This window comes from Mus pahari, chromosome 11, assembly GCF_900095145.1.
Source record: "Mus pahari chromosome 11, PAHARI_EIJ_v1.1, whole genome shotgun sequence".
Taxonomy (NCBI): Eukaryota; Metazoa; Chordata; class Mammalia; order Rodentia; family Muridae; genus Mus; species Mus pahari.
In genome coordinates, this window is record NC_034600.1 from 37217778 (window position 1) to 37241348 (window position 23571).

The following is a 23571-nucleotide window of genomic DNA, read 5'->3' on the forward strand; positions in this document are numbered from 1 at the left end:
AATGTCACCCAACACAACTGAGAAGTGTGAGGTGTTGGGTGTGGGTGTATGTCTTATTTCAAATGGCTGGGCGTGCAGTCAAGTGCTGCCCAGTCTCACCACAGAGTCAGCCACTTCCAAACACCCTCACATGCTATGTAGTGCAAGAGCTGGCTTTAGCAGTTCTCAGCCAGCCCAGGATCCTCATCCCCTACCCTGCTGCTTCTGCAGATCAACATTCTGGTCAGGTTTGCAAAATCTCATTCCTACCAAACAGTGGACCACCCTGAAGGCAGGTACCACGCTCTGCCTCAGAAGACTCCAATCACTGTGGCAGAGACAGGAACTTGACAATAATGGAGTGAAATAAAGACCTACGATGGAACAAGTCTGGAGAGGAAATTGTAGAAGTGCATTAGCATTTAATAATGTGCCTTACCAAATATGATTCAGAAGAGAGGGAAGGATGACTGATTTATACGGAAATTTGAAAACTGTTACTGTTGGTCACACGGGCGTTGGTTAGAGCTGGGAAAGGTCTCCGGGATGTAAACGCAAGTGAAAAGCAACGTTAGTGCGACAGAAACCATCACTACTTATTCCAAAAGCTACAGTGCAGTAGGAAGGCTGGCTAAATTGTTTCATCAAAACTCATGTTGCTACTATGTGTTAACGAATAGAATCTTATAAATCAATAATTATTAATTATATTCTATCTTAATCATGTATAGAAGATGGTATATATGAATCTTTTCAGAGCTTTTTATAAAACCTATTATAATCCATGATTTTAAAAAGCGAACCACATTCTTCTGAGGGAAGCTTTAAAAGCTGTCTTGCAAAGCAGTTGCTCAGTGCCTCTTTTGTACACTATAACACACTGTCAAGAATACGAAGGTGACGATTCTCTATGGCCAAGAACTGGGTGTTAGGAGTTTCTGGTGGTGTGGCTGAGAGAATGCTTGAAATGAAAATAATTAAGCCAAAGGAAGATATTCTTATGTCCATCTTGAATAACAGTGGTGTCTTAGTTTGGGTTTCACTGCTATGAAGAGACACCATGACCACATCAACTCCTATAAAGAAGTTGCCTATAAGCATTTCATTACCGTTAGCCTACAGTTTCAGGGGTTTAGTACATTATCGTCATTGTTGTGGAGGGAGGCATGGCAGCAGGCAGGCAGGCATGGTATTGGAGAAGGAGCTGAGAGATCAATACCTTGATCTGCAGGCATCAGGAGACTGTGTGCCACACTGGGTGGAGCTTGAGTGTAAGAGACCTCAAAGCTTGCTCCATAGAGACACGCTTCCTCCAACAAGGCTACACCTCTTAGTACCACTCCCTATGGCCAAGAGTTCAAACCATGAATCTATGGGGACCACTCCTATTCCAACCATCACAACGGCAAAAGAAAACATCACTGTCAAGGTATGCTCTGTCTTTAAATGAAGATTTGAAACCTGAAGTACTAGTACCATCTACGGGTGGAGAACTGGAACCATCTTTACACTCTACTGGGCAGCTTCTAATGAACTGTTTTATGTTTTTGTTGCAGAGGGTAGGTGGCAAGAAAAACAGACACAAGTCAAAGGTGAGGTATCTTTGGAAAATTTAATTGGACCATATTTTCTTTGCTGAAAACATCATATATCCGTAGACATTATGGGTTCCATAGCTTACAAAGGGGTAGTGGTTTTCCTAGTTAGACACTGTACCCAAATTTCTATAGAAAGGTAAGATATTTCCAATCTTGCTTTTGAGTACTTCCTAGGAGATGCTCTAAAGGCTCCTCACAATGGCAAGTAATGCAAAGTAAGGCGTCAGTTCTCCCTTGCACGTTCAGTGCAACGGAGGGACGGGAGGAAGACTAGTTATGTCAGTGCTAGTACCCAGGGACTGCTGCCGGGTCCTCTGAGGTGCACCCATGGCACTGAGGTGCTGACACACCCTGGTACTGAGGAACCTGAGATGGGTAAATACTGGGTAGCATGTCACAGCCAAGCATGACTGTCACAGTGGAAGGGGATTTGGAGTTATCTGGTTCTTCCTGGTGCTCCTGGGGCTCCTGGCCTTCACATGTAGCAAAAGAGCCAGGGCTAGAGGCTCACCAGTGCTCTCCCGCTTGGCACTACAGTACTGCAGGTTCACTTCAGTGTGCCTTGCAATGTGTGCACTCAGAGTAAAGTTAAAAGTGCCTTTACTGATTCCTCTATCAGACTACTAGAATGAAAATAAAAGCATTTGATTCTCTATCGGATGCAAACAGCTCCCTCGTGAGATACCCAGGTGGAGGGCAGCTGTTGGGATGTTGCAATGCACAAATGGAATTCTATCATTTGCACAGCATTCTTATTTCTCAAACTTGTTTCATTAGCTTAAAAATATTAGGATAAGGCAACCACATTTAATTAATTTGGGGTTGCAGAAAAACATCTGGAACATCAACCTTCATCTTCTCAAGTGTTAAGAGCTCATGATTAAAAGGTAATCAGCGAGTTTCTTAACAAGAGACAACGCATCTACTCTCAATAAATGCACCTCTAGTAAACACAGGGCCCCTCATAAATATAAAATTAAATTCTTTTGAGGAATAGTTTTCTGACTTTAATATTTGGGATTTATACTTATTCTTTATATTTTATAGTAAAAAATTTATGGTCTTGGTTTCTTTATATTCATACACAAATGATCTCATCTCAGCAGGCTCATAAATGGATGGCAGGTTGGGTTATTTAGCTTCTCTCAGAAGGGATGGTGGCCACATGACACGTGCTCTTAGAATCCTTGCAAAAACTCCTGCAGCTGGGTGACAATCTCTGTGTCCACCGTTTCCATGAGAGACTGGAAGCCTTGCTCCCCCAGGATCTCCTGCTGTGCCTTGAGCTTCTCATAGATGAACTGCTGCAGAGACACTGTGTGCACAGGATCCTTCAGGGCCAGCTGTGGGACAGAGGACAGACAAGGTCAGAAAGACAGACAATCCTCCTACACGCGCCTCACTGGGCTCTGTAATCTCTCCACAACAACACTTCTTTTTATCTTTTTTAAGATTTATTTATTATTATAAGTACACTGTAGCTGTCTTCAGACACACCAGAAGAGGGCGTCAGATCTCATTACAGATGGTTGTGAGCCACCATGTGGTTGCTGGGATTTTGAACTCTAGAACTTCGGAAGAGCAGTCAGTGCTCTTAACCGCTGAGCCATCTCTCCAGCCCCCACAGGGACACTTCTAAGAGCCTCCTGCAGACAGTGTTTGGGGGCTCTGAGGTGTTGCTCTGATGTGCAGTTTCTCAAGGGAACACATCCTTTAAAAGTGCTAGAATCTAGTAGAAAGGAGGAGAATGAAGGCATCGATGCGACCGAAGACTGCTCTCCTAAGGACAGTCAGATTCCATGGCGGCAGCAGCCCCACCCCCACCCCCACCCCCAGCAAGTGCACACTATTTGCTCTAGCTTACACTGCAACCATGTTTTTAGGTTGGGGCAGGGAGTGTCGAATTTTGTTTTTCCCCCAGTCCCATTACAGTATTTAGAAAATCAAAGAAAAATTAAATTTTCAGTATTTTTATGCTACATATGTACACACTATAAGCTACACATTACTCTTCTTCACCTCCATAATATCACAACATTATTTTTAAATACACGTTGAATGTTCTAACTTATGCTATATTTTTTTTAACCTGTTAAACATATGTAAAAGAGGCCACAATTTAAACAATTCTATCTATAACTTTGCTGGGCATACCACACTGTTTTGGGCTCCTGTGTAAGCAGCCTTTCTTTACATTTCAGCTTCTTCCCTTTTGTTTGGAACAGTTCTCTGGCAGTCAAGGTTAGCCCATACTAGGAACTGTGTAGCTCCTGTGCCTTGGGCTGTTGCTTTCACCTCCAAGCACTGGGCTGCAGGCGTGTGCCACTATAGGCGTGTGCCATTATAGGCCTGTGCCACTATGCTCAGAATGCCATCTTGGTTTCCTAGGATATCAAAAGAACTACTAGGGCATAGAACATTTATGACTTCTAATATATACCATCAGCTTACTTCCCCTATGGTTTGTACCAATATAAGAGATATAACAGTATTTAGTTGCTAGCACTGTGTTGCCACTGTTATTATTTAAATGACTTATAATAACAACATAGAATTAGTATAAGCTGAGCATTTATCTCACCATCAGTGACTCTGAACATCTGCATAACTTTCAATAAAGTATGTGAATGTCTTTGCCCAATGTAGCTGAATTCCACCTATAACTTCTGTTTGAGTCATATATATGTTAAGTCAGAAGGGAGAAAAAAAGGATATAGGCAGTGTAAAATTTAAATTATGCCCCATGTATTACCAAAGCAGAGTATATAACAAAACCAAGAAAAGAAAAATGTCAGTCCTCATTTCCCCAAAGGAGAGGGAAGAGGGGAGAGGGGAGAGGGGAGAGGGGAGAGGGGAGAGGGGGAGGGAAAAGGAGCAGTGAGGGCACTACATCTTACCCATGAGCTGAAGATGTCCTTCTACAAATGCACAGAAGCTGAAAGTGAACACTGAAAAACACTAGCTATTTGGGGGCTGGAAAGACGGCTCAGTAGTTAAGAGCAATTGCTGCCCTTGTAGAAGATCCATGTTTAATTCCAATATGGTGGCTAACAATCTTATGAAATTCCAGTTCTACCAGGTACATGGTGTACATGCATACATACAGGCAAAACACTCATATGCATAAAATAAATATAAAAATATTCTTTAATATTTTCTTTCTTAAGTAACATATGGTAATGATCAACATTATAATTACAAAAATGTACCTATTAGGATAAAGTATATTAACTTTATAGAAGTGTAATTATTCATAATGAAACTGGTAACTAGACAATAGCAACTGAATTTAAACTGATGCTCAAGTGAACTTGAGCTCCCCAAGTAGTGAAGAGTGGTTATAACAGAGCCCACAGTCATCAGAAGTGAGTTCTTAAAAGTCACTGACAGCGTTTTAAAGAACCTGACTATATTTTTATTAAAATAGAGGTATTTAATGTTTTAGATAACACATGAAATGACTGGTTTCATGACAGCATTTTTACATATGGTTTTTGTTGACCCCCTATGCTCCTGCCTCCTGCCCTTTACAATCTGACCACTATGCACCCCTTTCTGACTGTCATTTCCTTTTCAATGCCTCTTTTCCCTCTCTGGTGGCTCCCTTTCTAGGTTCATGATTTACACTCACACATCAACAACTAGGACCAGAGCTAATGAGATAGCTCAGTGGACAGAACCCTTGCAAACGCTGGCACCCATGTAAATGCAGAAGGGAAGAACCAACCTTCAAAAGTGTACACTGTGCACATCCCACACACATCCAAGAATGAATAAAAAAAAATGTAAAAAGCTGGGATGCACATAGGAGAAAGAACACGTTGTTTGCCTTTCTGACTCTTATTTACCTTACTTAATAGAATAATTCCTAGTTCCATTCATTTTCTTGCAAATTTCATTTTATGGCTGGGAAAGTTCCATTGTGTATATACACCACTGTTTTATTACATTCACCAGCAGACAGACATCTAGGCTTCATTGCTATTGTAAATAGAGAAGCAATAAACATGGATGCATAAGTCCTTAGGGTGTGACAAAGTTAGAATGCCCATTAGGTTTATTTGGTGGTATGTATGTTGTTGGACAGTAAAACCACACCAGAAAATGTGGTAAGGTGAGCGGGTTGAGAACTGGAGACTCAGTGGGCACACACCTGAGGCTTACGAGACTCCCAGCTCCCTGCCAGACTCCTGGCCTGACATGCCATGCCCCTCACATAAAAGAAAAGTGATCTATGGTCACATAGCTCCAAAACAGAGTTCTCCATGCTAATGAGGTACCTAGAGGCCCAGAGAGGGCTTAGCCAATAAGCTTCCCTTCCCAAACATTCCTCCTTGCAAAAGGTATTGAATCTCAGGTCTACCCTGAGAACTGGATATAGTACGTTATGCATCCATTTTCTGCCGTGAACAACCAATAAACAGACTAGAACCATGGGCTGTCTCTTTCATCAAGATCGGCTGTGGGGAGCCATGGAGAAGGCATTCGACTACAGAGCCACAGCTTAATTCCCCCATAGAAGGCCTCTCTGTGCTCCCAGACATAGTAGCCACCAAGCCTGCCTCCACCAAGCTAAGGACAATCACCCCTGGGACAAGCCAGAGTTCCCCTCTCACCCTGCCCCAGGCTAGATGCCCTCATCAACCCTTAGACCCTCAACTTCGTTCTTGGCTCTCTTGGATGTCCAAGAGTCAGAGAAGCTGATGACCCCAGCCTCATCGCAGGCCAGGGAACCCCCACATCAGCTCCGGCTTTCCCGTATCTCAGACTGCTCTTTCCCATCCCCAGAGTGGTGGGACAGACCCACGGTAAGTTGCTGGGAAAAAATAGCTTTCTAATGTAATTAGTGAATTCTTTTTTTTTAATGTTTTTTTTATTAGATATTTTCTTTATTTACATTTCAAATGCTATCCCGAAAGTTCCCTATACCCTCCCCCGGCCCCTGCCAGTAATTAGCAAATTCTACATCTGCTGATGGAAAACTATACTGCAAAGGTATATGTGATGGGCACTTTTCCTTCTAGAATAATCCTCTCCTACCAATTCTTCTTGCTAATTACAATCAAGAACCCTAGAAAACAAATGTAAGAGAGCTCTGAGAGGTGAAAAGAAGAGAGCACACAGAAAGTTCTAACTAGAACAGGATGTGGATTCTCTGACATCATTCATGTCTTAGATGGCCCACAGTCAGAGCTCAAGAAATCAGCAACCTGCAAACAGCGAGCAGTTTGGTCATCGTGGTCATCCAGGCTGTACACCTTAAGAAATAAACGCTGTTGTTCAAGCTGGTCTCTGTTACTTTATTGCAGTGGGCTGAGCAGACTATCGAATGCAATGTTAAGTATAACTGTCAGCACTATACGTACATGGCAGAAAAAGGAAATTAAGCAGGCCACGATGACGTAGCTTTAATACCAGCACTTGCAAGGCATATGGACTGCAAGTGCAAGGCCAGCCTGAACTACATACAGAACTGCCTCAAAAAACACCAGTCTAACTCGCTTCTCTCAGGCACGGAGGAGGCAACAACTGTCATCAGGAGGGCAGCACAGAGGCTTGTCTGATAATCTGACATTAACGTGAAGAAACAAAAAAATTAAAAAGGACTCAGAAGGAATGCCATTGGTGGCATTCCAGATTGAATTCTGCAAGAGCATTAGTGGAGAAAAAGAAATTGAAGTGCAGGCTTACATTCATTTCTTAGCTTTTAGAAATGTATAGTGTATATTTGAGAAAAAATAAACATAAAAGCGCTGGAGAGCTGTCTCCACCCCTGACCTGGGCAGCACAGCAGAGTGAGTGCGGAGGACATGAGAGCAGAGCTCACCCTGCCCCTTGCAGCAGGTGAGCCACTGGGGCTAGCTGGAGAGCTCACCCTGCCCCTTGCAGCAGGTGAGCCACTGGGGCTAGCTGGAGAGCTCGCCCTGCCCCTTGCAGCAGGTGAGCCACTGGGGCTAGCTGGAGAGCTCGCCCTGCCCCTTGCAGCAGGTGAGCCACTGGGACTAGCTGGAGAGCTCACCCTGGTGGTACCAGAACAAGAGAGCTGCCTTGACCTCTCAGGCCCAAACCCAGGGTTTTGAGATAGCCCATCCAATATCTACCCCATGTGTGAAAGGGCTGGTTCTGCAGATCTGAAGCTGCAGAATCCCCATGGCAAAAGGCAAAAACAATATATCCCAGAAGAGTCCTGGTGAGGATCCAGTACTGATAGTGTAGCCAAAGCCAGAGGCCTTGAGACAGTCCAATGATTCACTGCAGTGAACATTTGCAAGTAAAGATATGTGGATAAAAGGGTACACTGTGGGCCACACTAGACATACTACAGCTCCCAAGCAAGATTTCTTGTTGTTTTATCCTATTTTATTTTGGGTGGAGGGAGGTTGCAAGGGTGGATATGAAGGGACAGGGAGATGAATGGGATTGGAGTGAATGATGTGAAATTCACAGAGAATCAATAAAGATTAAAAAGAAAACAATGTAAACAGCAGGGGAAACTTGTAGGGGCACATGAGAATTCTGTATGATTTCTTTTTTTACTACTTTTCTGTAAATCTAAAATCATTTCAAAAATACAAACAATATTTTACACAACAGACTCAAAAATCACCAGCTTATCCCTCTGTGGCATAGAAACAAGCAGCTCCCTCATCTGCATACTAAGTGGCAATCATACTATTCCTAGGCAGCTAACCTGGAAAGTTCATTGTTGAGGTGAGAGAACCAGATGTCGCCGAGCTCCATGTGGCACGTGAGGCTCACTCCTCTTAGGCAGAAGACAGCAGCAGAAGTAGAAGACTTATTTCTAAATCCCTGCCTTTGTCCTTTTCCATTTTTTTCCCAGTATGCCTAAGCCCTACAGTCCTCTCTAAGGAAGGACATGATCACTTAAATGTTTACATTAGAATGGATAGGGAGACATGAGGAGCCTTGTGCTAACTGGCTTCACTCATGAATGGAAAAGTAATTAACCACTATTCTAGACTCTAGGCTAATGCCAGATAAATGATATTTTAATAGCCTAACTCAATTCAAAATTTCATTCGTTGGATTTTAATGTGCAAGTAGCTTTGTACTCTCTTGATTTTAAAACTGTTACTTAAGGACACAATGGTTTTGGTTGAACCAAGTATGGTTCCTTCCTCTGGTAAGCACTGCCCTTGATATATGCTTTGAGCTTTTCAAAGTTTAGCCTTCAGAGGGGTCTACAACTTTAGCTCCTGTGGAGACACTTACCAGGATGTGTTTCCTACTAAGAAATTTGTTGCTTGAAATAAAGTTTCATTGTGTTTCCTGTATAAACCAATTTTACCCAACAAGAATTCAGGGACGCTGAATCTTCCACATTCTTGAAGTCATGTGACTAGTTACTTTTTAACCCTTCACATACCCTTTAGTTTTTCAGAAATTATTTACTGCAAGATTATTTCAGAAATTTTTCTTTCTCTATTATTTTTAGAAGAATGTGTGCTTTCCACAATACTTAACAGATAAAATAATAAACAGATACAATTAATTAACATAAAACATGAAATAGATAAAAAAAAATCTTAAAAGAAAATATGTCATATATTTAATTTAACTACACTGTGTTCAAAACTTCCTGAGTTTGATTAAATTGCCTCTGGTTTAAATATTCTATTTTGAGATTTAATTATTTCACTGTGGCTAACTATCAATTTCTAAAATCTGTCTGAAATACTTAAACTTGCCCATTGGATACTACAAGCTCTCCTCATTCTGTACTTAGTGAAGAACTAAGTAAGGCTGACAGATGCCAAGAAGAACCTTGTCAGTGAGTCATAGCAATTTAAGTTCATCATGTGTGACGCCTAAGCTTGCTTTGCAGAGGGTAAATGGTGGTTTCTGAGGGACAAGCTTGCTGCAGACTGAAACCCTGTCTCAATGAATGACTGTGTGAAGGAATGTCCCTCTATGTTCCAATGTGCATCCAAGGGTAAGAAGACTGCTACAAAAACATGTGGAACAAAACACTCGCGAGAACTAAAATCCCAAGTCAATTCATAAAACATCCACAGAGGACTACATATTTATTAGAATTTTTTAAGTAGATAATAGACTATTTTTAAAAGCCCCCAATGCAGTCATTTTTTCAAATGTATGTATGTATGTATGTATGTATGTATGTATGTATGTATGTATGTAATTTCCCAGCAGTATTTTTAAGGAGCAAACCCACATTCTGTACATATAAGGCAAACATCCTAACAATGAACAAAGACCCAGCTACCCTAACCCCCTTATTTTCCAGATCCCCCCGTCTGGCCTTATGCTGACTGCTTCAGGTCAGTCCTCACAGCTTCTGAGAGGGGAGTATCCACTGCTAGACTAACCATCCTAGCTCTGTACATTTAATTCTACTTAGTTCTCACCTGACTTGATAGAAAGTTTCCCAGATTCTCTCTGCCTGTATTTCAGCGAGGAGAAGCTGCAGTAGTCTTGTCTAACTATACACTCACTAGGGAATGCACGAGTCTTTTCTTTCTGAAATCACTCTTTCCTCCATCATCTACAAATTTGTCCTTTTGATCTTTTTTTCCTCTCCAGGATTCCATAAGAATCTCCAAAACACTGGTCAAGATCTGGATATAAAAGGAATTTTTATACAGCTTGCTTTCTTTAACTAGTTTTTTGCAAGTATATTTCCTCAATACACTGTTAAATAACTATTATCTAATTGACTAAGATATTAAACTCTCTTCATGGCTGATCTGTTGATTTTCTTGGAATCTTCTGGTTTAAATGAAAAGTTCAATGACTTAACTGCTTTAGTCCCATCTTAATGCTGTGGTCACTTATATGTTCTCTCATTCTGTCACCTAGATGAGAAATTACCCAGGAGAGAGACAGCTCATTACCAGTCCCCTTCCCCTTTATACAGATGCACTGTATTTACCCAGCTGATGTGGGCAGAATGACTTCTGCTACTACTCAGGCAAACTCTTTAACCACTGCCTTTGCGGCCTTCTTTAAGTCTTCCAGCCAAACAGAAGTCATGTTGAAGCAGTGTTTCTGCTATCTGGAAAATTTCTGCTGGAGATTTTGATACCTAATGCCACATGACATGCCTTTTTATCACAAAGATTTTTAGAGTACTGGGATGCTAATTTAGATTAAAACAGGAGCAAACAAATAAAACCAAACCCACAGCACGCCGTGGACATCAGAGGACAACCTGTAGGTAGTGTGTTGGTCCTCCACTTCCATCCTCCTGGGGTAACTGCCGTCAAGAGTTCACACTCAAGGCTGGATGAAGCTTTCCTCACTGAGCCATCTCACCAGCCATTCCTAAGACCTGACATTTCTATCTCTCCCACTCATTCCCTGACTACAATGACTGCTGTGTCTACTTTGCTGGTAGTCTTTAAAAGAAAAAAAATCTATTTATTCATCTGTCTCAGCATTTTCCTGCCTCCAAACTCATTTTAAAAACTATTGATGCCTTTGCGTGGTTTCATTTCCCTAAGGGTAACTTTTGGTTCACATTTTGAAGTAAGTTTTGGACTCATTCATTTTCATTCTTTTTTGTTTGACAATAAATGACTACAGGCTATGAGTAACCAAGCCACACCCACAGGCTTTCATGTGTCACTGTTTCATGTCACTTGCCTCAAAACTGCAAGCTGCCCTTTAAAATAAGGTTTAAAAACTTTATGTAATATGATGAACACTATCCAGTAGCCTTTAATTTCTAGCTTTATGTCATTGTTGTCATATATATATATATATATATATATATATATATATATATATATATGTGTGTGTGTGTGTGTGTGTGTGTGTGTGTGTGTGTGTGTGTGTGTGTATGTATATACTTCTACATAGATGTATAAACTTCTACTTTGGAAAACTAGAGGTTTTCTTCGTGTCCTGTTTTGGTAACATTGCAGGAGCATATGCATTTTCTAGAATGGGATACGATTTGTTTATATATAGCCATAAAATTAAGTTCACTGATTGTATTCTTCAGCTCTGTCACCATGCACCAGTGTGATTTTCGTGGGCTCAGCTACACACATGAACCTTAGCATCAGTTCACTGAGAAAGCTGTGGGAATGAAGTGATGTCATAACAAGGGGAGGTAGGAAAATGGGTAATTTCACCTGAAAATGCTGTTAGAATCATGGAACTCCTTTTTAGGATCATATAAAATGTGCTGCCTTTTATGGAGGCTCCTTATATTTAACAGAGGCATTCTGTTTTTATGATAGTTTTGTTTTGTAGCAGAGGTTGGCTGTGTGCCTCCTGCTTCAGCCTAAAAGCACCTTTCCTATAAGCCATTTTAGCAGTGAATTCCAGACAACTTCCAGAATGGATTAGATGGAACACATTAGAATAAGGACCAATCTTATCATGTTAAGTAAATAAGAGTAAATAAATTATTAATTAGCTAATTACTATCCACTTACCATTCTTTCATAGTGTTCTAGATTCTTAATTCAGTAATTAATAATGGAAAATATTCTCTCTTGCCACTCAGTTTACCATTTAAGTAGAATGACCGCAATAAAGTGGAATGGGACATTCAGATGTGTTATATGGATTGATGTTATTAAATTAGAAAACAGGTCTGCTAGATAATTAAGTATAACTATTTAGTAATATCTTTGATTCTGTCATTCCTCAGAAATATAACTAGTATCCTGTTTGTCAACTCTGTAAGAGAATATACCATAAAACCAGAGATGTGCCACACACACTGCCCCTACAGTGCAGAGATACCAGGTAGAGCAAACAACTGAAGAGAAAGAGTGAAGGAAAATTAGATTTCTCTCTGTAACCTAAATGTTACCTTTGGATACGCTGAGTCCCGAATGTCCCTGTGTTTGAGCCAGTCTCACTCTGTAGACCAAGCTGGCCTCTAACCCAACAGCTTCGTGCTTCAACAGAAGCCTGTTCAGTTGTTTCTGCTTCTGAGACAGGTTTTACTTATCTGCAGCCAGGTTGGGCTTGACTCACAAAACTCCAGCCTTAGCCTGCTGCTGGTTTATAGACCTGAACCACAGGCCTGGCAAGAATCCCTGTTACTTCAAGAAATTCTGACAGCCTGCACTCTAATTTTCTGAAGAGAATGGAATTTTATTTATCAAAGTCAAAATCATTTATGACATTCATCTATAACTATTGAAGGAAAACTCCTTAAGAAGAACTACTTTGGCTTTTAACAAATCACTGTAATGTTTAGTCCAACAGAAAAAAAAACCCAAATCCTCATATCTATTTCTGTATTTACTCTCTTGTCCTGTGTTTGGGTTAAATTAAGAAAAAACAAAACAAAACAAACAACAACAACAACAAACCAAGCCGCCAGATGATCTTAGGTATGTTGCTGAAAGAATGGATGTGGTGGTTTAAATAGGGTTGGCCCTCACAGACTCAGGTGTTTGAATGTTTGGCCCATAGGGAGTGGCACTAATTAGGAGGTGTGGCCTTGTTGGAGTAGGTGGGGCTTACTGGAGAAAGTGTGTCACTGTGGGAATGGGCTTGGAGGCCCCCTAAGCTTAAGCTACACCCAGTGCAGAATACAGTTTCCCCCTTCAGCTGCCTGAGGATCAAGGCATAGAACTCTCTGCTCCTCCACAATGCCTGCATGCTGTCATGCTTCCCACCGTGATGATAATGGATTAAACCTCTAAAACTGTAAGCCAGTCCAATTAAATGTTGTCCTTTATAAGATGTGCTTGGTCATGGTCTCTATTCACAGCAATGGAGACCTTAACTAAGATTAAAATTACAGATGCATTTTAAAAACTATTATAAATACTATTTTCTTAAAGGTCAGTCAAAAACAAGAAATCAGAAACGACTGTGAACTTTCCATTCTCCATTACATTATAATCTATTTTGTTCTTTGAATAAATCTTATACCCTTGGAATGATTTTTTAAACATGAATTTAATACTAGTCATTTACAAAATATAGGTCCACTGAGTACACGTTGAAATACTGCACTATCGAATTATTCTAAACCTAGTCTCACTGCTAGACACTTGTGAGAAATAAGTGGAAAGCCATCAAACTGAGGGGATACAATATATGCGTTTTTTAAAAGTCTAATTTTGCTTGATGGTTCAAATTTAGCAGTAAGTTACATTTACTATTCAGTGTTTTCCTTAAGGTGACAGGCTGTCCTTTCAAGAATAATGTATGCCATATACCAAGTCTGAATTACCATATTTACTTATGTCAGCTACTCTTTTGTGTTCAAATGGAGCAGCATGGAAAAAAGCAAAACAAAAAAAGAGTGAGGCTAAATCTAGCTGGTGCCGGAGCTCACTGGTTGGCTAGCAAGCTCTAGGAAATTTCCGTGGCACGAAGTTTACCATGTCTGGCTTTTTCCATGAGTACTTTGAATAGAACACAGGTCCACAAGATGCATGAAGAGACAAGAGTGTAACTCAGTGGCAGAGTACCTGCCTGCTAGATATAAGGCTCTGGGTTCAATCCCCAGGATGTGGGGATAGGGTGTGGGGTAGGATGAAAACTCATTCAATAGAATTTCATTATATGCAACCATTAAAAGAAGTGATGGAAATTCAAATTTATATTCATGGAAACATATTTGTATATTTATACCTAAGAAAAAATTAACAGAACATATATATATATATATATATATATGTATATATATGTATATATATATATATAAATAATCATTATTATTTCTGACTTATAAACACACAAAGTCATGTAATTATACAAGCAAATAAAATACTGGGAGGGTACATACTACAGTGGTAAAGATTTCCTTGGGGAAACAGTATTTTACATTTGTAATCATTTATTTATGATTTTCAAATTAATAAGTCACTTTTATTTCACAAATCTCTTTAAAATAACAGCTCTAATACTGAGAGCATTACTGTGAACAGGATGTTAAATTAACTTTTTCGTCTAGCAAATGATAGAAGGGTGGCAGATGGGAAAAGCAGACAGAAAGACAGAAAAGGCTACCGTGGAGGTAGGCTAGGTAGTCTAGTGTTCCAGATGTGTTATCTGTGAAAAGAGGCTTTCCCCCAAGTAGGGTCCAATTCTTCACCCACAGCCCTGTGTGTTTTTATTACATCCAGACAGTAGTACATCACTGCCAGTTTCTAAGTGAGCAGCAGCTATCCCAACTCATTGATTAAGGTTTATAGTAAGAATCCAACTAAATAAAGAGGTAACAGTAAGATTGCCTGCAAAACTCAAGAACATTACTGATACCAGCAGGTAATTAGTTAAGTTTCAGCTAAAATGCATTCACAAGTAAAATAAAATAAAACCACTTTAGAAGCCACTGCTGTATTAACTCCCAGAGCCATTTTCAATAGCCTTTTCTTTCCAGTGTCTGTGAGTGTCCTTACGCTGCCTGCTGTGGAGGGTCTTGACCTGTATGATCTCAAACTATTTTTTGATTAACATTTTAGTTCCATCAAAGGAAAAACTGCTGTCTCAGGAGGGTGTCTGGTTATCAATTTGTGTCTTTATTACATCTCTGTTGGATTATGTCAATTCATTACCTTCTAGCCTCTGTTTTAATGTCACTGACAACTCTGCTGTTTTTAAAGGCAGAATTGCTTTTTCCAAGAACTTCCCTAGGATTTGGGTTAAGCTCAGTGTTGGTTTTAAAGAGTGCGTGCACTGCGAGGGATTAAAGCCCGAGCCCTGCTCATACTGGACAAGTGCCCTATAGTGGAACACTGGCATCTCACTGTGTAGTACAGACTGGTCTGTGTTCCAGGCTTCCTGCTTCCAATATGTACCACCAGAGGGGTCACATTTGTAAGGAAAGCCATGCTAAGTCCATAACTGTGGAGTAGCTACCATTTTTTATAAAGTTAATCTTAGATGAAGTTATGTGATCTCAAAGGGCACTTTAACATTTCAGTACCATTTGGAGATGAAGGTAAGGAATAATAGTATCAATGTAACAGTTGGCACATTTTAAGAGAAAAAAATGTAGAGTTTGCAAAACATATAGAAAAAAGAAAAACTTTCCTTTAAAGAAATCATCTTGTTAATACAATAATAATGTAAAATGGCTGAATTTAATACTGTAATGCATATACTGTGGATCAAATACATCAGCAGAGACTTCAGAAAGAACTGCAGTCAGCAGAGGAAACACTGCTTATATCGATGAATACTCTGCATATGTTGACTGTTCTGTGTTCGTGGGATGAATACAAAAGAAACATGTTCCATTGGAAGAAGGTACCGAGTGCTACTGAACGGAGGTCAGGAGAAGTCCTCCCACACCCACAGTGGCAGGACGTGGAGGTGAGGATTCAAGCTTCTCATAAGTGAGTCTTAAAAGATCTCATTTCATGGAAGGTGATAATAAATATGTCAGAACATGTAAGTAACAATATGTGTGTGTCTGTGTGTGTAAAACAACAGCAATAGTGCTTTATTTGAAGAATGAGAAGCAGTAATTTGTATGTAAATGGTTATTTCTAAATGGTTATTTAATTTGTATGTAAATGGTTATTTCTAAATGGTTATTTAATTTAAAGCTTAGGATTTATGTTGCTGCAGCTGGAGAGATGGTTCAACTCATTCTGCTTTTGCAGAGAACATGAGTTCAATTTCCAGTACCCACATCAGGAGGTTCACAACCATCCTTAACTCTAGTTCCAGAAGACTCTGATCTCTGTGGGCACTGCAAACACATGGCACACACTTTTACAGACGGATATACATACATATAAGATAAAAATAAAATCTTTACAAAAGTTCCAAAATAAGGAGTTTGATCTTAGTAAATAAATATTCTGAGTAAATGATTGAAAATATGGAAATAGATGGTTAGTACAAAAATAAAGTCTGAACTGTTTTAATAAAAATAATTCCTACAGATACAAATAGGGCAATAGTTAAATATGTTAACATGTGCTGTAATGTTAAATACACTAACATATCTATAAAAGCTTTATAGATGAACAAAATTTGTTGGCAGTTCTAAGAGACACTACCTAATCATAATGCGTTCATATTAATAATTAAAATCAGAAAATTTGGGTCTACTTATTTTTTAGTACCAAACAGATTCTGGATATATTATAACTTGATTTTCCCTATTATCTACAATGCCTTGAATTTTATAAAGTTCATTTTATATGTGCCAAACACTTAAGGGAAAATATGATAACTTTCAGCATTTTTCCCTTTTTGTTTCCTGACATGGGTTATTGCTAAGTAGCTCAACCTGACCTCGAACTTTCAGCACCCCCACCCCCACTTTAGCCTCCTGAGTGTTCTGCATGTGTGCAATGCCACGCCCAACACACTTACAAGGTTAAAAGGAAAAATCAGACTATAAGCCATAAAGTAACAAATATAAATACTTCTAAAGATGGGGCATTGAAGCACCAGTTTTTGAAGTTTCATTCAAATAGTGGGGTAAGTTTCCAATACTACAAGCAAACAAATCTCAGGAGTCACCCATGATATTGCCATCATGAGTTTATATAAGTGCTACGAAATAATTAATAATGTTGTTGGCTAAAAATAGAAAAAGAAAAACAAAACACCCTAGAAAACAAGATGCTGTCTTTCGCCAGAACTGAAGTGAAATTTGATATGTTTTAAATGATTAAATACTTTTATACTCGCCAATACACAGCCTTGCATCCAGTCACCAAAAGAGCTACTAAGCCATATGGACAACCACACCCATGCTTTGGTTTTGGCTCTGCAGTGTCCCAGGAATCTTACACAGCACCCTAATACTGTCATAAGAACTCCCACCCTTCATCTCCCCAAGGAAAAGCACCACACACTTTTCAACTTTACAGATCATTCGCTCTAGTCTTCTATCACACTGGATGTTGTAACTGTGTCTATTTTTAAGTCATTACTATTGTTAGACTCTACTATGCCTAATTCAGAAGTCAGTTTTAAAACACAGTATGAGCAGGGTTTTGTATTGTCCATGTTACTTAGGTACACACTTCAGGTCTTCAAACATGTCCCTAAAGGATAACAGACTACTGTCTAAAGTACCTTCCTCTCTCCTACTGTTTTTAAGGTCTTTCTGCTTAACTCATCTAGAGTCCACTTCAGGAGCTGAAGCCAGGTGAGACCAGTCCTGAGATGAAGCTGCTGGTGCTGGTTCTGCTGATCTGGCAGGCTTGGGAGACCTCTGCAGAATGATCAAGTAGTCTATGGAGAAGTGGCCCCTTTAAGCCACTTCTAGCTCTCACTGCGGTGTAGTAGACTATCGACAACACATACATGCTACTCCCTTCTGAGAACATGGCACTTCTGTCTCAACAATGGTTTATGAGCTCCTGAAGGTAGGGCCTGTGTCTCGCATGTATGTATGTATGCATGTATGTATTTTCCCACTCACTTGTTCATTCCTAAAACTTTTGTTGAGTACCTACTATATACCATTCATGTCAAAAGGCACTGGAGAAACCTGCTGCATCTACCAAAGTTCAATGAGGGGTGCAGCACTGCTAAGAGATAGCTATATATATATACACACTGCATGACTTGGTCAGGCATGGTGGCAGTGGCACATACTTGGTATTCCAGCATCTGGGAAGCTGAGACTAAACATCAATCAGGGTAATATAATAAGAGTCTGTCTCAAGAAATAAGGAGGGAAAGTTGTTACTGGAATTTAATTCTCTGAGATTATAGGAGCCAAAAACAGTCTGCAGAAGACAGTCAACTGTTGTCCTAGTCGTGTGGCTTAAGCAGCAGGTCTCGGCTGTACCGCAAGACTCTACAGAGCCTCTAAGAGCAGACAGAAACATCTCTCAATCTCTGATCACCCTCAGCTTTGGTGATGGACAACGACCTGGAGGAGCCCAAGACATCTAGTAGACCTGGAGTGGCTGCAGACTCAGTTGCTTCCCATACCTACATGGTTGTTATTTGTACCAGAACCTCGTGACCTGCTCTGATTTTCTGATGGCAAAAATCACACATGGTTTCATGTTTCAGTAAAGCAAAAACCATGGAAACAGTAAAAGGGAGAGAGAGATATGAACAGGTGGCATATATGCTGTGGTAGTGGGAAAGTGAATGGCCCTCAAGGGTCATATATTTGAATGCTTGGTTCCTAGTTAGTAGAAATAACTGGTAAGGAAGGATTGGGAGATGTGTTCTAGATGAAGTAGGTGTGTCGCCAGGGCTGTAGGGTTTCTAAAGCCCACACCAGGCCTAAGCTATTATGTAGTATGACTAAAAATTAAATACAAAATGAAAAACAGATTTGGGTAGTTTAACTTGCTAAGGATAAATCTACCAGATTAAGAAAAATTAATATAGCATACATGGACGCTAGTAAGAGAACACCTATTACTCATCTATAATTCAGAATGTTATGGGGAAAATGATATCACATTTTTCTGCAACAATAATGGCATATCCAATGCTTTTAAAGTTGAGAATAGGAGGGCAAGAATTGGGAAAGGCCAAATAGTTATGTCAGAGGCTCTCACTGCTATAAGTCAAGAGAAGACATGTTCCATCTTAGGAAACTACCAAATCTCAACTTAAAGGAGTGATGTTCTAGAAATATATTCATAAAGGAAAGAATGGTATTAAGGGCTTTTAAAATGAATCAAACAAGGATTTTAGCTGACTAACCCAGTTGTCTTCTGATGTCATCAATGAAGCAAAACAAGTCTTAAAAAGTCAAGGTAATTGTACTGGCTGGTTTTGTGTGTCAACTTAACAAGAGCTGGAGTTATCACAGAGAAAGGAGCTTCAGGTGAAGAAATGCCTCCATGAGATCCAGCTGTAGGGCATTTTCTCAATTAGTGATAAATGGGGGGGGGGGGGCGCAGCTTGTGGGTGGTACCATCTCTGGGTTGGCAGTCTTGGGTTCTATAAAAAAGCAAGCTGAGCCAGGCGGTGGTTGCGCACGCCTTTAATTGCAGCACTCAGGAGGCAGAGGCAGGCGGATTTCTGAGTTCGAGGCCAGCCTGGTCTACAGAGTTCCAGGACAGCCAGGGTTATACAAAGAAACCGTCTCGGGGACACACACACACACACACACACACACACACACACACACAAAGGAAAGAGAAAGAAAGCTGAGCAAGCCAGGGCAAGCAAGCCAGTAAATAACATCCTTCCATGGCCTCTGCATCATCAGGTCCTGCTTCCTGACCTGCTTGAGTTCCAGTCCTGACAGCCTTTGATGATTAAACCCTTTCCTCCCCAACTTGCTTCTTGGTCATGATGTTTGCGCAAGAATAGAAACTCTGACTAAGACAGTAATCTGTTAAAGGTCACAAGTCACTGCACAAAAAGGATGTAAATTTTGGTGTGAAGAATCATTCCTGGGCTAGAGATAAGTATAACAGCAGCAGGAACAACAACAGGAGAAGGAGGAGGAAGGAAAAGAGGAAGAGGAGGAGGAGGAAGAGGAGGAAGAGGAGGAGGAGGAAGAGGAGGAAGAAGAGGAAGAGGAAGAGGAAGAGGAGAAGGAATCACCATCATCCTTTAACCAGCCGATGGGTGATGGCTGCTACGAATAAAGACTAAGTGTAATGGAGTAGACTGGTTTAAACCAAGTCTATTAGAGCAGTGCGGCACTGACCATGACTCAGGATTATGTCCTTGAGATTAACATAGGATCACTGAAGGACTGACTAGAACAACAAGATGAGATCATGTTGAGCGCACGTGAAACAAGGGCCCATCTTGGTCCAGAGGGCGTTACATGCTCACTTGTCTGCTCCTGGGGTAGGTGACATTGCGGCCGTCATTTTACAAGAGAGGAAGGCAGCTCAGTGAAGCCAGGAGAGCAGAAGAGACTCCCAAAGCTCACTGTGTCTACTCACACTTATGGGCAGAGTAAGTACTAAACACTGTAATTAAATTTCAAGGCAATATACTTCACAAGTTTCTTAGCTTCCTGCTCTTTATTCTTATCAGATTCTTATGCAAGAGCTAATGGCTAGCAGTCAGGGCATTTTATAATGCCTTGTGATGCAGATCATAGAAGGGTCATTATAAAGCTAGTAACCTAACAGGGAAACAAGAAGAAATAAAGAATAAGAAAACAATCCACTATGTCTCCTCAAAATAGTTTTGATTTTTTTTTTTCTGTTTTTTTTACAACTTAAACTTGTTGAGTCCTGTTTTTTTGTTTGTTTGTTTGTTTTGTTTTGTTATAATGATTAATTGATTTATTATGTATACAGCATTCTGGCTGCATGTACGCCTGCAGGCCAGGATAGGTGGTTAGGAGCCACCATGTGGTTGCTGGGAACTGAACTCAGAATGAGCAGCCAGTGCTCTTAACCATCTCTCCAACCCTGGTTTTTTTGTTTTGTTTATTTTTTTAATGAGCAAAACTTCTGCTTTTCTCAGACTAGATCAGCTATCTCAGAATGATTTCCTATCCAAGGAGTAAAGCTCAGATACTTGACTTCTTCAACAAGGGATGAATGGCAGATATACAGATGAACAGACCAACACTCCATATACCAGCATGGTGGTCACTGGTCATGCTTGTAACTTACCATCTTTTTCCTCTTGTCTTGCTCTGTGGGTGGTTCTTCATCTTCTGTTACTTTTGGTTCCTCATGATGAGACATCAACATACAACTACAATTGAAAATAAGCACCATAGTTTAAGTAAAAATGCCTGCACCATACTAAAGCAACTCCTCGAAATTACTGAAAACATGCAAGCTTCTCTCTAAGTTAGATAGATAAGATTTATATTTTTTAAAGGTTTTGGTTGTATTTTGTTTTTAGGCTGGGAAGCTGACTCGGTTAAGGGTGTCTGCTACACAGCACAAGGACTTGAGTTAGATCCTTGAATCCACGTTTTTTTTTTTTAAAAAAAAAAAAAAAACTGGGCACAGCAGCAGCAGCAGCAGCAGACTCCTAAACCTGGCACTAGCCAGGCAGGACAGAAGGATCACTGGGCTTGCTAGCCAGAGGGATACGGGGCTGCTGAGCTCTAGGCTCAGTGAGAGACACTGTATCAAAACCTGAGGTGGGAACTTTAAGGAAGACACTCACCATTAGTCTCTTGCTCCCACACCACATACACACCAAAAAGTTTTTCTTAGTAGTATATTTTTACAAACTCCCCATTTTAAAACAGGCCACAGCAAAGGGAATGTGGAACACTTAACTTGGGCATTTGATACAGTAAATTATAACTTAGGAGAAAAAGGCAGGAGGATCAGTATCCCAAGATTAACCTGAGCTACTTAAGGGAGAAAAAGAAACAAAATATAAACACATGATAAATTTTTAAAAGATTCTTTCTAGGAACCTTTTGAATCAGCTATCAGTCAAAAGACAATTTGTATGTTTATTTAAAAAACAAAACAATAAACCACCAAGACTTACACATAAACTACCTCCCCTATGCTCCTGTGCACCTATCTGCAGGCTATACACGCAGTGATGTAACAGAGGCATCATCAAACCACTGATTACCGAAAGATCCACTTCATGCTCCAAATGAAATTACTCCGCTATGAGGAACTTGTCCCCAGTGGCGCCCATGGCTCCAGGACAGCCAGAAATCATTTCACTTTGATTATCTGCACCACTGCTCTCCACCATTAGCAGAGGAAATAGAAACTTGGCTTTCTGTTCATCCAACACTCATTACAGGGAGACAAGAAATGAATGCTGTCTGGTAAATCACCATCAGTGGACAAACCCCACAGTGTCCTAATTTTGAAAAGGAGAGCTCAGAGACTTATCAGAGTCTTATGTTTCTAACCAACAGACTATGGCAGAGAGGATTTGGTTTTTCTTAATGTTTGTCTTAGTTAGGGTTTTACTGCTGTGAACAGACACCATGACCAAAGCAAGTCTTATAAAAAACATTTCATTGGGGCTGGCTTACAGGTTCAGAGGTTCAATCTATTATCATCAAGGTGGGAGCATGGCAGCATCCAGGCAGGCATGGCCCAGGAGGCTGCTAGTGGAAGACTGACTTCTAGGCAACTAGGGTGAGAATCTTAAGCCCACACCCACAGTGACACACCTACTCCAACCAGGTCATACCTATTCCAACCAGGCCACACCTCCAAATGGTGCCACTCCCTGGCCCAAGAATATACAAACCATCACAATGTTTTACCCCAAATTGAGGGGAAGGACAGTACCAAAGTCGACTGTTCAAAAATTAATTTAGGATTGAGGCCAGCTGCTAGTATCAGAAATGTACCAGGCTCCCTGTCACAGCAAACCTGGGTGTCCTTCCCCACTGTTGGAAACCAGGCTTAGAAAAACCAGGCCTTTTACAGCCTGCATCTGAGAGCCATATAGTTCTTTGTTAAGAGCCAAGTCACCCCCTTTCCCCTCAAGGCTGTTCATGGGAATGAGCAGATTCTGGCCCCAAACAAACATCAGGGGCTGTTAAAGGAGTATCCAACATTCTGGAGCTGTCCCGAGCTGCCACCTTGAGCTGTAAAGGAGGACCTGGACTTCAAGATAAGCTGCCCTGCATTCCGGAGCAGCAGCAGCGTTCTGAGATAAATCACAAGAGTTCAAACCTTCGATCAGCATCCCCTCATTTGTCCTTCGCTCTGTTTCTTTTGATTGTTCCTCAACCCCTCCCTATTCCCCCTCACCGTGTATATAACTAAAGCCTTTTTCTTCATTAAACGGACTCTGACAAAGCTGCTGCAGGGTCCCCCTCTCTTTCTCTCTCGCCCATTCCATTAGGTTCGCGATCCCCCTCAGACCCCACAAAATAACTTGTCCCGCGGGCCGGGAAACCCCATCATTAGCAACGACAGCTTCTGGGAACACTGCACCTTTCCCAGTCACTCCTGAAAACAAGAAAGCTGGGCCAACTCACTCACTGCCTTGTCTTTCTGATATGCAATGCTTGGGTCTGCTGAGATAATACAGCATAGGCAATGCTCAAGCACCAGGCAAGGAAATGAGAGGTTGTAAGGGAGTCTAGATCCCAGTCTGAAATTTAGAACTGAGGAAGATGGCTCTATCTATTAGCCACTTTATGCCAACTAGATTTTTTTTTTTTTTTTTT

At 40.6% G+C, this 23571-nt stretch overlaps 1 protein-coding gene across 1 annotated transcript in view; it reads right to left on the minus strand.

Annotated features, from left to right (window-relative positions):
* Positions 1 to 1580: 1580 nt before the first annotated feature.
* The window catches only part of Ipo11 (importin 11), a 136842-nt gene continuing 114851 nt past the window's right edge, over positions 1581 to 23571 (minus strand). Inside the window, exons 30-31 of the mRNA XM_029544005.1 lie at positions 21068 to 21152; positions 1581 to 2920 (exon numbers count right to left, since the gene is read on the minus strand). Of these exons, the coding sequence (XP_029399865.1) occupies positions 2756 to 2920; positions 21068 to 21152 (250 nt within the window). The 3' untranslated portion in view covers positions 1581 to 2755. The remainder of the gene's footprint in view (positions 2921 to 21067; positions 21153 to 23571) is intronic.